The sequence below is a fragment of the Nomascus leucogenys genome, chromosome 20, assembly GCF_006542625.1.
Source record: "Nomascus leucogenys isolate Asia chromosome 20, Asia_NLE_v1, whole genome shotgun sequence".
Taxonomy (NCBI): Eukaryota; Metazoa; Chordata; class Mammalia; order Primates; family Hylobatidae; genus Nomascus; species Nomascus leucogenys.
The window spans coordinates 11,690,183-11,706,999 of record NC_044400.1 but is presented as its reverse complement, the minus strand read 5'-3'; the positions used below and the strand labels follow the sequence as shown (position 1 = coordinate 11,706,999).

At 34.3% G+C, this 16,817-nt stretch overlaps 1 protein-coding gene across 1 annotated transcript in view; it reads right to left on the bottom strand.

Moving 5' to 3' along the window:
- The window catches only part of LRP1B (LDL receptor related protein 1B), a 1,933,392-nt gene that overhangs the window by 105,920 nt on the left and 1,810,655 nt on the right, over positions 1–16,817 (bottom strand). Inside the window, exons 78-79 of the mRNA XM_003267617.4 lie at positions 4,796–5,019; positions 3,628–3,734 (exon numbers count right to left, since the gene is read on the bottom strand). Of these exons, the coding sequence (XP_003267665.2) occupies positions 3,628–3,734; positions 4,796–5,019 (331 nt within the window). The remainder of the gene's footprint in view (positions 1–3,627; positions 3,735–4,795; positions 5,020–16,817) is intronic.

Genomic DNA, 16,817 nt, shown 5'->3' with positions numbered 1-16,817 from the left:
GAATGGTAGACAATTTTTGCAATCCACCCATCTGACAAAAGTCTAAATTCAGAATCTACAAAGAACTTAAACAAATTTACACGAAGAAAACCACCCCAGTAAAAGGTGTGCAAAGGACAAGAACAAACACTTTTCAAAAGAAGACATGCCTTTGGCCAACAAACATATGAAAAAAGCTCAGCATCACTGATTATTAGAGAAATAATCTAATAGTACTTCATACTATTAGATAGTACTACAATAATATTTCATACTATTTGGCCCAGCAATCCAATTGCTGGGTATATTCCCAAAAGAATATAAATAATTCTATTGTAAAGATACACACATGCCTATGTCCATTAGCAGCACTGTTCACAATAGCAAAGACACGGAATCAACCCAAATGCCCACCAATGATAGACTGCATAAAGAAAATGTGGTACATATACATCATGGAGTACTATACAGCCATAAAAAGGAATGAGATCATGTCCTTCACAGGGATGTGGATGCAGCTTGAAGCCATTATCCTCAGCAAAATATTTCATGTTCCTGCTGTCATAGAACACATTGCTCACCTGCCACACACTTGATTGAAACAACATATTTTTATTGTGTCTTATATGGTGCCCAATAACAATAATAATCAGTGTGTCATTTGAAGGCACATATTATTCGCATCACTCCTTAAAATTATACAATGGCTCAATATTGGCTAAAAAGTTATGTTGAAGCCCTTTGGCATTTAAGGTCTCTTCTCACATATTATGTCACCCAACCTGTGCCCTTCTACGTGTGCCATGATTCCTGACATCAGCAGAGCATCCATATGCTCTACATTGGAGCCCCTGGCTCAAAGGACTATATTATTTCATATATCTGGCATTTTTAAAGTTATTACTATATATATATTATTTTAAAAGGGTGTTCCACTCTTGTCACTCAGGCGGGAGTGTAATGGTGGGATCTCGCCTCACTGCAACCTCCGCCTCCTGGATTCAAGCAGTTCTTATGCCTTAGCCTCCCGAGTAGCTGGGATTACAGGCACATACCACCACGCCTGGCTTATTTTTTGTATTTTTAGTAGAGACAGGGTTTTGCCATGTTGGGCAGGCTGGTCTCAAACTCCTGACCTCAGGTGATCCGCCCTCCTTGGCCTCCCGAAGTGCTGGGATTACAGGCGTGAGCCACCACACCCAGCCAATCTTTTGATTTTCTATTGGTAAAGCCAAGGTTTGAAGGTAATAAATTCATTTCCAAGGTCTCACAGCTAATAAATAATCCCTTGAGATTCAAAACCAGGTGTATCTGACTCCAATGAAGAGCTTTTTAAAAATTTCCTCATGATGGATTACCTGTCTATCCCTCAAGTACTTATTCAAATGTCACTTTTCACACAGTTTTTCTTTATTGGAGATTATCATTCTCACTTTTGAACTCTGCTATTATAAAACATGACAATGACACAATTATCACCTTTTGCAAAAACTACAATTCTGCATATGCCTCATTTTTTTTTTCTTTCTCTAACGTAAACTTTGTGAGAAAAAGGACTGTGTTGTGTTTATCACTAAGTTACCCATAAGAGTTGTTGAGCAGAATGGGTAATACGTGGAAAGTGTCAGATCCATACATCTGTCACTAGGCCCAGTGTTGGAGACACTGTGGTGCCTATGCAGATCTCCTTTACTAAATAGGAGTACCCAATTCCTCACTGGTGCTTTTGCAGTGAGGATTCACACATACCCTCCTTCTCTAGATAATTGTGCTTAACTGATTGAAGCAGCTTTGTCTGGAACATCACAGCCCCAAGGCCAATTATGATTGATGGGGCATATCAAAAGCAGATCCCCTTGCCTGTCATAAATTTATGCTCCAAAGCATAACCATAGTGGCTCAAACCAAGACTAGCCTCGACCTGAAACACAGTTTACTGGGCTCCTTCCCCTTCTCTCCCTCTGTCTTTTATAGCTTGCTTCTGCATACAACTTCCTTCATAAATGACTTTTGTAAGAATCCTCATTTTAGGCACTCTTCTAAGTACCATCCTACAGGTAATTCCACAAACTGCTGCCAGTGTCATTCTTTAAAATAAAAACATGTTACATATACTATTGATTATGTAAAATGTTAACACCAAAGAAGTATTTTAAAAATAAAAACTGTGTTTGAGATTATGCCACTTACCTTGCCAATACCTTCAAATCGCTCTCTTCAAAGCTAGAATAGAATCCAGTTTTGCATTTGAGTCACCTTGCCATCCTCATATCTTCCATTCTCTTGAATTGTTTATATGCTTCTAGGCATACTCACCTTCTTGATGTTTTCATGCTAAGCTAATTCCTTACTCAGAACTTTCTATTCTATTTTCTTAAAAAGCTCTTTCCTCACATATTCACATCACTTGCTGCCTCTCTTTAGTTAGGTCTCTCTTTCAATATCCCCCTTCTAGAGATGAATTCTCTGATCATCGTAACTGAAATAGTACCTCCATCGACAGCCCATCTCTTACTATGCTTTTCTGTATAACATGTATAACAATGTGACAGTATATATAAATACATATTCTATCCTCTATAGGAAGATAGATTTCATGAGGGTTAGAACTTGCTTCACATTGTTTCTTCAGCATTTGGAACAATTTCTGGCACATGATAGACATTCAATGGGCATATTTGTTAATGAGCATGGGATGAAAACAGATTTATGTAAATAGACTAAATTTCAAATATTGCTTCTCCCCATAAAGAGTAAAAACAATCTAAATGAATGGAAAGGTATAAAACACATTAAAGATTAATAATATAAGCACTAAATATAAATAATTTGAACTACAAAAGATATTACAATGCATAATTATTAAATAATATGTACTATAAACAATGCATTATATCCTTTCTGTGGAGGTGTAGTCAGTGGAGGGTAGGTGGCACAGAGCCCCTGAGGCTCCTGTAGTCTGAAAATGTTTTATTGAAGAAGTGCCAAAGTTAGATGTACAAGATGGGAAAGATTTAACTAGGTAGACAAAGGTTGGAAGGACATTCTAGATGGGGGAGCTGGGAGAAAAATGGCATGGGAGAAAGATCATGAAGACAGGAAAGATCTGAATTCCTGGGCAGTCCTGAGAACACAGATGCTTTGGAGTAGTAGCTTAGATGGCAAGGTGGCCAGGGAGATTAAAGCCATATTGAAAAGAGCTCTGAATGAAAAGGCAAAACAAAATCACCAAACCTGTCTTTTACATAAGGTATTTATATTTAGCCACCTATTTGTTCATTTCATCTCTCATTCTCTAGGAATATTTCCAAATATCCCAACTTCATTAACATATATCTGTAAAAATACCCTAATGTAAATGTATTGCTATAAACTGTCAAAATTTCATGCCTGTGAAATCTGACTAATAGCCTTACAACTTAGGCAAGTTTCAAATAATATTCCTGTAATATAACTGACAGTTATAAGGACCTGATTTTCAAGTGGAGAAAATAGGAAATGAAATGTAAATAACTTCATAAAATCATACTCTAAATGCTTTTATCCACTTGTAAAAATACTTATATTGCCAACAACACTAGAAATAACTGTTAACAGCAATATACTTGTCATTCTGCTTCATATTTTAGCATGTATCAGAAATCATACCTGTGGGTCTCTGTAAGTTCTTTTGTACTAAAATCCTTCTCAGGGTACCGTCCATGGCTGCTTCTTCTATGTGGGAGTGATCCCCAACAACAGTCCAGTACATCATCCTGAAGAGAGTGGGTCAAGGAGGTTAGCCTAGTGATGGTGCTGCTATAACCCGACTCTGCTCCACAAAGCAGTGGCTCTTCAGACCACGTGCCTCAGAATCACCCGAGAGTCTCTTAAAAAGTAGATTCCCAGGTCCAACTCAAAACACACAGACTGAGAACCTCCAATAAATGGCCTGGGGAATCAATATTTGAAAAAAAGTCTTGCCTACACACATTAATATTTGAGAATCATTGTATACTATGATGTACCATAGCTCATTATTTAATATCCAAAATTCAATTTTGAAAATTTCATTAAAACTCAGAGAAAAAATATTTCCACCACATGAAACTCCCCTTTTGTTTTAACAGAATAGTCATTTTATTATGGATGCTGTATGAACATGCTATTTTTTTTTTATAGAGAAGTAACTTCCCAAACAGAAATTATTCTTTAATTTGGAAGACTGCATAATTCTAATAATTAAGTATAAGTTGTCTCTTTTTACTCAGGAGTTATCAATCCACTTTATGGATGATTCAGAGTTTTAGTTAACATTTTTCTATTTCCTTTTTGGCCATTGCTTGTAGGTTTACATCTCTAACTAAAAGAAGGAAATGTTTGTAACACACCTTTAAATTTGTGTGTGTGTGTGTATATATATGTGTGTGTGTGTGTGTGTGTATACCTTCATCTTTTATTACCACAGAGAAAAATGTTAGTACTCTATATGTTATGTTTTATATTATGCTTAATATTTTAATAATTCAATGTTAGATCAAAAACATCACACCAGGCTCATTATTCTGCAATACACACATATAACCATGCACAGACACACATACAGACACACAGGTATACTGAATGCATAATACAGGAATATTTCAGAAAAAAAATTGTATCATCATTTGGTGTGAATAGGACATGCTTTTTTACAGAAGAAATAGTACAAGGATATTTAAAAGCATGTGACACTATTACACATTGAACACTCATTACAGAGACAAAATCTATAGAGCATAACTTCTAGAAAGGATATTCATTATCAAGAAATAGAAACACTAAGCCATTAACCTACCCTCTTTTAGGATTTACGGCAATAGCATAGGGTTCTCCAGCCATATTTGTTAAGAGTCTGGTGCAGTTGGGGCCATTCAGCTGCCCTACGTTGATAGAGTACCTCAGACTGGTCCAGTGAGTAGTGTAGTAACTGAACCAGTGCATTCTAGAATGATCAGTCCAGTAAATGTTTCCAGCCACCCAGTCAACGGCAATGTCTCTGGGCCTTTTAAATTCAGGGCACTACAAGGAAACAAAACAACACACCATGGTAATTTCAAAAGGATATTAGCGGAGTTTTCTGTATCTTTATATTGAAGTTATGGGGGAATTGTAAGAACATAGTCATGAGTTAATTGCTATACAGATGTCAAAAAGATACTTAATGCTATTTTCAATCTTTGTAGATGTATTATCTGCATGAAGCTTAATTGTACAGATCACTGGAGTTTAATAACCAGATTGCACCTGTTTAACCATTACTCTGCTGAAATATTTCCAGAACCACAGGAGGGTCACCCGTGACTTCCTGCAGTCAATATTTTCCTTAGAGTAACCATAATTCTGAGATCTAACACCACAGATTAGTTTAAACAAATCAGTGTAGAAAAGAATCATAGTCTTTCATTCCAGAATTCTTTTGTTCAACGTCATGACTGTGAAATGTATCCTTATTTTGTATATATCAATTTTTAATCTTTTCATTGCTCAGTAGTATTCGTTTACTGTTATTCTGATGATATCCACTTGGCTTGGTTACAGTTTTAGGCCATTACAACTAAAGTTGTGGATAGTTTAGTGCCTTTTTTTTTTTTGGTGGATACAAACACTCAATTCCTTTGGGTATTTACCAAGGAATAGAATTAGTGACTTCAAGTTTATGCACACTTAGCTTGATAGGATACTGCTGGAAAAATTTTTCAAAGACTTTGTAGCAATTTACAATCTTTTCAGCAATGTAAGAAAAACTCAGATGCTCTGCATCCTCACCACACATAATTTTGTTCTACAATTGAAAAAATGATTAGTACAGCTAGCCACATTTAGGGAAATACTAGATTTTAACATCTTTTGAGGAAAGTCAAAATATCTGTTATTTATCTTACATTTGATAGGTTGGATTATCTTAACATTCTGTTTTACTGTATTACTGTGAGACAAAGGTAGCGGAATTCATTGAGACTAGACAGCAAGGAAAATAATTGAAGGGCACAGAACATAAGTTAACTTGATCACTTTGAGCAGGAACTAGTTTAGTAATTAATTAGACGTGGCCAGGTTTATTGTGCATAACCCAAAGTGAGAAGGTATTCCCGGGGTATTATGGCAAGAGTAGAAACAATTATTTGAAGGTGATTACAACTAGATGTGTAATCAATATGTAACAGCATCTTTAAGACCTGGGAAGCAGTGGAAATATGAGTTTTTAACACATGAAAGCTTCTTGTGTGGGTTCGGAGGAACCAATATTATCAATCAATGGACTTGGATTAAAAGAAAACAAACTGAACATCTCAAAAAGAACATGGGATGCCAAGAAACAGGAACTGCAAATCACTGTCTGCTGCATAATTACTGGGATCTCAAGGAAAATATGGCTTACATCAAACACAGAATCCATAGACAATTTCTAATTCCATTTATGATCAGTTCTTTGACCTATTGGACTTTAAAACTGAAATTATGAAATTTTATTACCCTATTTCTCAACTTTAATGATAAATGTTATTCATATACCCAGTGATATCTCAGTTATCTGAATTAAATGTAAAGCATTCTGCAATACAGTATACTCTAGAAATGTCATATAAATAATGTTCATAGATGTTTAGAATATAAATATTTGTCCTAGCCAAACCAAAAAATTATTTTCGGATGCTCCAGTATCATTTGAGCTAACCGTATTTTTATTTTCAACTTGTCATCATTTAAAAGTAAATATATCACCAAATGGCATGTGCATGTCAGTGTGAATCATAAATCTACAAACTTGAAAGACAATGGGAAAAATCACCATTATAAGCTGTTTTAAGCCTGTTGAAGCATATGTGTAATTTTCTAACACTCATGACACAAACCTTTATGACACAAAACTTACAATGCCCTTTGTCTGATTGAGCATAGAAAAAGTATCTATTTTCTGTTTGTGAGATGTAAATGTTTACACCTTATTTTCAATCCTCATGGTATCCCTGGTAAAATATGTCATATTCCATTCAAGTTCCACTTTTGTTGAATTTAAGATTTTCATTTCATTCAATTCATTCTCAAAAATTTCTGATTATCGTTCAACTTTAGACTTCTAAACCTAGACTGATGCCAATTAATAACCCAGTTTCCTAATGTTTGTAGAGCATTCAGAAGTATGATTTAGTGATACTTTTTCAGGTAAACAGGCTGGTGAAGATTTTACTACGGGTGAATTGTAGAAGGATAAATTTAGGTCACATTTCTAGGGTAAAGAACATAGATTAGAAAAAGGAAAAAAAACTTACTTTTCACGATAAGTACAAGATATATTGATGACTTGCAGAGACATTTAATATATACATTTATTCTCCTTCTTCTGGAACAAGGAATCCCTAATGTCATTCAAGTAACAACTAAAGTAGTTAGAATATGGGGTAAAAAATAGGCACATGCAATTAATTCAACCTAAAGTTATGATATCATAAATGACAAGATGATTCTCAGAGAATAATGGCAAAGGGTGAAGATGTTACCAGGTGTTCATCCTCAATGACTCACAGTAAACTAAATATTTATTTTCAACGCTAAAGAGAGACTAACAAAAGAAAAGACAATAAGGAGGAAGAGGGAAGAAAGGAGCGGAGGAGGAAGAAGACAACACTGTCAGAAGGTGACAACATATTAACCTCCTCTCAACCTACGGCCAAATTAGGAAATCGCCCTTTGTACTGAGCTTCACAGGAATGAGATAATCTCTACCATTCACATCTTGACCAGGATTCTGAATAGTATTAATCATATAAAAGGGAGTCTGATATTGAATGGATGTTCACTGGAGGATGAAAGGCAGAAACCCCTGTTGGATCTTCCTACTATGATCACACAATTATTTAAGGAGAGTTACCAAAATCAATCAGGTAAACACAAAAAAATGGAAAAGCACAGGAAAAGTATACTGACATTCTGAGAGTGGAAATGAAGATTGACATGGGAAAACAGAACAGGAGAGCTAAGCTACTTGCCTTAAAAAATCATGAAGCAAAACAAACAAGCGTACCAGATTGGAGAGAAGAAAATATAAAAATTTCATTCGCCCCATTGGCTAGCCCACTAGACAGGCACACCCATGAAATAGAGACACTAATTAAATGTGTCCTGTTTGAGAGACTGCAGAAGCATGCAGCCTCCCTGACAACAAAAGGGCATTTCTCATCTTGTTGCACAGAGTGGAAGACACATTTTGACTGCTTTCTTCAGATAGACAATTTCTTTTCTAACAAGCTCTCTAAATACACAGCCAGTTTTGAGACCCGAGGCATCCTTCTTTGTAGGAATACATTAGTCAAATGAATGAAACCCTTACATCTTACAAAAAAAGTGACAGCTTGATTGTAACAAAATTAGAGGTTACTGGTTTAAATTACTAATCCTTTATAGGTGTAGACTGTAAGGCATCTGTCACAATTCCTGCTTCAATAAACTGAAGATGTAAGTCACTGAAGACATTTGTTTTAAAACAGGAAAAAGGAAAAACCTGTGACAGGGGAGTTCAAGCATTTGAGCCATGAAAATACTGCTGTCTGTTTTAACACATTTCTTACAGTTAGCAATATACCTTGAGAAAATTTAGTTTACACAGGATAAATTGAGGTGATATCACATATTTTATTTATTTGTGATTTTTTTCATCTTGGTGTACATCTAAGAATAGAAAATTTGATTCATTTTATTAAAGTTGGTTATCTCCCAATGGAATTGTATTAAAACACTCTCAAGAAATTGTGTGTGTGTGTCTCTGTAGGATATTTTACTAAATGAAAAGACTATTTACATTTTGCTCCTCAAAATATGAATCAGACTCACTTCCAGTGAGTGGATGTAAAATAATGACTACACAAATTCTAAATTTTACTAAATTCTATTGACTTAGTAATGTTATTAAAATATCCAGATATTTCATATGTCAATCAAGGAGCTCATATAGCTGTGGAGAAATCCTAAGTGAACCAAGAAAAAGTTATATTTAGAGCTATAATGTGTATGCAATTAAAAAAACTATTGCAGAGATGAAAACTTTGGCTTCTATTGATGATTTATACTGAACAATAGATTATTTCAGTCTGAGTAATTTTAAGGCTGCAGTGATCTACATTAGGATCATGTCAACTTGGAATAAGCTTCTATTAGATGAAAAAGAAACTTCAGACGTAATTCTCAGACAGTTTTTGAAAAAGACCAAATTTGTCTTTGAATTAAAGACTCAATAATGTATGTGATTTTGTTACTCTTTTTTTTTTTTTTAAGCCTCTTCAGGGTTCTTTAGCCTTTCATTCCTCATTCACCTCGGTTCTCCATAAAAAGAAAGACTGGCTCTCAACACTTTTATTCACACTATCAGAAAAACAAAGATATCACGGAAGATTATAAAACACACTGAATTTGGAATCAGAAGAACTGATTTAAATCCTAGTCCTACTTTCTCTCTATATTATAAGGTGTATAAAATAAAGACTTTGGATTAGATGATCTTTGAGCATCTCTAGCTCCTAAACAGTAAATTATATAAAAGTTTGAAATATTATCCATTCTGGGTAAGTCTGCGTTCCATATAGCCTTAAATACATATCTATGGTAATTGCTCATTTTTAGGCATTAGTTAGTGAATGAATAATTTCTTGGTGCTTGGGGTGGTAATTCCGATATTATTCTACTTCCTTATTTCCAGGTCATTCACATATGTGAAATAAGGGAGTAGGATACCTCTGACAATTACAATTTAAACATGCATAACATTCGAGAAATAATTCGGGGTTACCTGAGAGTAGACGTATCAAAACGATTGGTTGAGGAGTAAATTTAAGTTAAAATTTTAAAAAAAGTAGATTCTAACTTCTTTTAAAATTAACATGTCACATTACATATCCAAAGTTCTGTTTTTTTTCTTGAAAATTAAGGCTATGCAGTTTGGTATATCGAAACCAGGCTAACATTCCAGAATAGAAGAGCCAGCTACCTGCTGCACCCTCATTTAATTAGATGTGTTCAGTTTGTCTCTATCACCTGTGTTCCCGATGTTTATGCCTAACCTATTTCAATCAATTATCTTACCTACATAACTTCTTTATATAATCAGTTTGCAACCAAAAGGAATTGAATTTAATAAAGAAATTATGTATCTATCAGAAAGAGGATGAAGACAGTAACAAACACATAGAAAAGAGTTAGAGAAGCAAATGACAGTGTGTTTCTGGAATCATTAGGTAAGTTCCTTGTGGATCAACAGGAATTTTAGTCTTTGTAGCAGATGTGCATGTGTATATAAATGATTTATATGATATACACAAAATAAATTGTGTTCTTATATCTCAGTGTCTCTCATCCATCAAATTCATTCAGATTATGAATACGTGTGTGTGCACACATGTGCTAGGTAAATATAGGAAATGCTGAGTTTCATATATCATTTTCTTGCCAGCTTCTTTATAGTTTTCTAGCATTTTATTACTCCTTAAACTAACAATAAAATTTCCAAGTCTAAACAGAACCCAGAATAATAAAGGGGTCACCCTGTAGGCTACTTTCTAGGCATAAAATTAACATTCTTCAGTCTTTCTTTGAGCACGTCCCTTCAAATGACAACAGGGCCTTTGGAAGACCTGAAAGCACATTATGTGGGATGAGATATCTGATGCTTCAACAAGATCAAGACCATTCTCAAGGTGATAATAACTATAATAATAATATAAGTAGTGTCTTTTTAATAAAGGAGCTTTGGTCGGGAAAATTAAGGAAGACAGAAAAAAATAGCATGTAAATGACTTTGAAGGGAAGATAAAAAGTTTCATTCTTGGTAGCGAAATATGGCCTATGTATGGCTGGAACAAAACTCTGTGTTTGGGGATACATATGTGCTTTTTTATAGCTATGTAAGAAAATGGGAGAGGTGTGATGGGAAATGAGGCTGAAAATGACTAAGGGGCTTGTAAACCAATGGTTTTGCAAAGGATATCCAGTAGAATACTTAGGGACATATGATGATCAGATTAATGTTGTAAGAATATTTTGGCTATGGTGTGGAGGATGGCTTGGGTCTGGGGGTCAAAAGTGGATAGACAAAACCAGAGGAGACTAACTTAATGAACTCCAGGGAGAAGAGTGGGAAAGTTAAATCGAGGTTTTTCTGAGACAAAGGTAGACAAAATATGGAATCTAAAAAACCACGACGAGATGCCATCTCTCACAAGTTAGAATGGCTATTATTAAAACGTCAAAAAATAGCAGATGCTGGTGAGGCTATATAAGTATTATATAACCATTTATTTGTGAATTCATTTTGCCACATATAATTTATAATTATTCTTTCAACTTTCATAGTACATATAACAACTTCATTCTTTAAGGTTTGGGAGAAAGATACATGCTCACATTTCCTGTTAGGCAATATACAACTAGCAAAAAAAAAAAAAACAACTTTGAAATTAAACTTTCATGGAAAACCATATATTTCTTACTATGGTTATAAAAATGTTTACTATTCAGTTAAGGCCAATTATGCATGACATACTATAACCCTTCAAACACAAGAATGATTCATTATTAGCATCTCTATCATAGGGATTTCATAATAGATGTGACTTCTCACAAATTAATCTAACAATGCAATGCAACATCAATCTAATTCTAATGTGTTTATCCTTATAATATTCCAAAACAATTTTAGAAGTAAAAAATGCAAGATTTTCAAATAATTTTTAAATGAATGACTGTGGAGTTCATAGATAGAGATACACTATAATGCTACAGTACATTTTAAAAATGTTAATGGTGCACAGATCCACAAAGAGATCCAAAGAATAGGATGGGGACTCCATACTCATGCATACGTTTTGAGAGTTTAGTGCCACAGAACAATAGAAATCCCTACTCAATCACCAAAGAAATGAAAGACTATGTAGTATTTAGGGTGGAAGTTAAATCTCTACATCAAACCATATACACATAAATGCATTCAGATACATCAGAAACATAAATATTTAAAAGTATTAAAGAATAGAAAGTGTGTGCATGTGTTGCATAAAAGACTTTCCTAAATATGATGTGATGTCCAGAAGCATTGAGGGAAAAGACAATCATATCTGACTACATAAGAAGTAAATATTCTATATAGCAAAAACCATCAGAAACAAAGCAAATTCATTTGAAGGAAATGGTTTTGTGTGTGTGGGGGGGTGTATATCTTACAAAAGCTCAGTATTTACAGTATATAAATAGTGCATAATAAGATCTTATGGAAAATAAAGCACTTTAAGGAAAAAAAATAAGCATAGATCACAATAAGACACTTGGAAGCAGAATTTTGAATGGTTAATAAAACATAAGAAAATGTGTTCAAACTTCACAATATAGAAAATACACATCAAAAGAATTGGCAAAAGTTTATTAGTATTGTGATGCTGGTTTTGGCAACAGCATTATGAAAAATTCAAATTTGTATATTGCTGATCATTTTTTAAAAGTAGTCTTTATGAAAGCAATCTGAAAGTACTTATTCAAAATTAAGTTTGAATACTCTTTAATCTCGCATTTCACTTCATGAAATGCCTGGACTATCTAATACAGGCTTTGTTACCCTTATACTTGAAGATGACTGCTAAGACATTATTTGCAATAACAAGACAAAATCAAACGAATTATGTTTCTTAAAATATAAATATTGAAATGAAGCATGTTATATACATACTATGAGTGCAATCATTAAAAAAATGACATAGGTAAAATTAGCTGACACGGTAAGGTCTCAAAACTTGTTTAGTGAACAAATTAAACAGCAGAAATGACGTTTTAGGATAAGATTCTACTACATATTGAAAAAACCCTAGTGACATACAAGTATGTAAGTTCATAAATAGGTAAATAGCTAATCAAACGATGGCATATCCACATAACAGCCAAAGAAAGAATGCCTTATTGATATATGCAACAATATGGATGAATCTCACAAGCATTGTTCTGGGTGAAAGGGGACAGAGAAAAAAGGATACTTACTATGCACATAAAATTCTAGAAAGAGCAAACTAATCTATAATGAAGAAAACAAATCAGTAGTTGCCTGGTGATGGGAGAGAAGTGGGCAGGGTCTGGGGGAATAGATTACTGAGGGAATTAGATGACCATATGGAAAGAGCTGGAGGTCATAGATACGTTCATTAGTTTGATTGCGATGATGGTCAAAACTTGTGAAATTGTATATGCTGTGTATATTTGAATATGTAGAGTTTATTTTATGACAATTATAGCTTAAGCTTCTAAAAATGCTCTGGATGTACCAGTATGTAAATTTATAGAAAAATATTTGCATGGTACAGAACAAATTGATTGTCTATTAAGAGAATTGTGGACTTTGAGGAAACAGTATAAGGAATCATTTTCACTTTTTGGCATTCTGACTGCTGGGTTGTGAGTGAAAAGTGCAGCAAGGAGAGAAGTTAGGAGGCTACCGAACTAATTCAGAAGAAAGATGCCTGGCTCAAACCTAGGTGCCTTCAGCAAAGCTAATATAAAGTAGCCAACTCTTGGACATACCTTGAAGGTGTATTCAACAAGACTGCCTGATTTATGAGTTATGACAGAAGGAAAGGAATCAGCAACAACTAATGACTCCAAGATGTTTATTTTAAACATGTGAAAAATAGAGTTGTCGTTAAATGAGATTACAAAAGTGGATTTGGGGGATACGACGTGAAGTTTATTTGGGGGCATGCGAGTTTCAAGGTTTTTTTTTTTTTTTTTTTTTTTAGATACAAAAGAAAATGTAAGCAGTTGGACGGGGATGATATCAATTATGTTAGCATGTCGATATATGTTAAACCATGAAACTATGTGAGCTCAACAAGGAAGTAAGGGAAGAGAGTAGAGGACTAAGGGCTGAGCCTGGGGTATTTCATTATTAAGAGGGACGAAGAAAAGGAGCAAGCAAAAGAGATTGAGTAGGTGAGGAAAAAAAAAAAAAGAAATGTTAAAACACTGATAAAATAATAACTACATTGGTGATTCACCTTAGAATCATTTTGTTTTACAGGCTTATTATTACATAACATGACATGATAAAATAAGTATCTACTGAAAGCTTGGCTGCAGACACTGATACTGTGGTGAAGGGTTTCTCAATTTCACTGCTGCCAACATTTTGCTCAGGATACTTTGTAGTGTGTTTTCCTATCCATTGTAGTGTGTTAAGCAGCATTTCTGGCCCTACCCACTTGATACCAGAAGTACTCTCCCGGTTGTAACAATCAAAAATATCTCCAGATATTTCTAAATGAGTAGGAAATCATACCTACTTGTGCTCTCTGATGTCTGCCTCCTCCATATTCCCTAAATTTCTTAAGGTCCTTAATGAATCTCTGCCATGAAATTTATTTATAGATTCAATGCCATCCCCATCAAGCTACCAATGACTTTCTTCACAGAAGTGGAAAAAACTACTTTAAAGTTCATATGGAACCAAAAAAGAGCCCGCATCGCTAAGTCAATCATAAGCCAAAAGAACAAAGCTGGAGGCATCACGCTACCTAACTTCAAACTATACTACAAGTCTGCAGTAACCAAAACAGCATGGTACTGGTACCAAAAGAGAGACATAGATCAATGGAACAGAACAGAGCCCTCAGAAATAATGCCGCATATCTACAACTATCTGATCTTTGACAAACCTGACAAAAACAAGCAATGGGGAAAGGATTCCCTATTTAATAAGTGGTGCTGGGAAAACTGGCTAGCCATGTGTAGAAAGCTGAAACTGGATCCCTTCCTTACACCTTATACAAAAATTCATTCAAGATGGATTAAAGACTTACATGTTAGACCTAAAACCATAAAAACCCTAGAAGAAAACCTAGGCAATACCATTCAGGACATAGGCATGGGCAAGGACTTCATGTCTAAAACATCAAAAGCAATGGCAACAAAAGCCAAAATTGACAAATGGGATCTAATTAAACTAAAGAGCTTCTGCACAGCAAAAGAAGCTACCATCAGAGTGAACAGGCAACCTACAAAATGGGAGAAAATTTTTGCAACCTACTCATCTGACAAAGGGCTAATATCCAGAATCTACAATGAACTCAAACAAATTTACAAGAAAAAAGCAAACAACCCCATCAAAAAGTGGACGGACACGAACAGACACTTCTCAAAAGAAGACATTCATGCACCCAAAAAACACATGAAAAAATGCTCATCATCACTGGCCATCAGAGAAATGCAAATCAAAACCACAATGAGATACCATCTCACACCAGTTAGAATGGCCATCATTAAAAAGTCAGGAAACAACAGGTGCTGGAGAGGATGTGGAGAAATAGGAACACTTTTACACTGTTGGTGGGACTGTAAACTAGTTCAACCATTGTGGAAGTCAGTGTGGTGATTCCTCAGGGATATAGAACTAGAAATACCATTTGACCCAGCCATCCAATTACTGGGTATATACCCAAAGGACTATAAATCATGCTGCTAAAAAGACACATGCACACGTATGTTTATTGCGGCACTATTCACAATAGCAAAGACTTGGAACCAACCCAAATGTCCAACAATCATAGACTGGATTAAGAAAATGTGGTACATATACACCACAGAATACTATGCAGCCATAAAAATGATGAGTTCGTGTCCTTTGTAGGGACATGGATGAAACTGGAAACCATCGTTCTCAGTAAACTATCGCAAGGACAAAAAACCAAACACTGCATGTTCTCATTCATAGGTGGGAATTGAACAATGAGAACCCACGGACACAGGAAGGGGAACATCACACTCTGGGGACTGTTGTGGGATGGGGGGAGGGGGGAGAGAGAACATTAGGAGATAGATATACCTAATGCTAAATGACGAGTTAATGGGTGCAGCACACCAACATGGCACATGGATACATATGTAACAAACCTGCCCATTGTGCACATGTACCCTAAAACTTAAAGTATAATAATAAGAAAAAAAAGAAATTTATTGAACACTTCTTTGTCCTCATTCACTTGATTTCTTAGAAGTACACTAAAATTATGACCCTGATCTCTTTCTCAAAATACTCTCCTCTCAGTTTTTGTAACGATATATCGTCTTCTTTTCTCTTAATGCACTGGCTACTCCTTGTCATCATGTTAATTTTGCTTGAGAGATTCGTTCCAGTCCTTCTTTTCCTCCTTTCTGTTCTTACTGGTAATCTAATCTGGCTTCATAGTTTTATGTATGTCCTCTATTCTGCTATTCTTTAATGTGTATCTCTAGCCCAGAATATGTTTGTGTATGTATGTATATATGTGTGTATATATATATGATTCATGTCCTCTCATAACTCATATATATACACATAATATATATATGTGTATACATATATGTATACACATACATACATATGTGTATATACATAATATATATACATATATATGTATATACATATATACATATATATGTACATATATATACATAATATATATACATATGTATATACATTACACATATATTATGTATATACATATGTGTATATATATTATGTATATACATAATATATGTGTATATATATTATGTATGTACATAATATATGTATATATATTATGTATGTACATAATATATGTATACATATTATGTATGTACATAATATATGTATACATATTATGTATGTACATAATATATGTATATATATATTATGTATGTACATAATATATGTGTATATATGTATATACATAATATATATACACATATATTATGTATATACATAATATATATACACATATATTATGTACATACATATTATATATATACATATATTATGTATATACACAATATATATA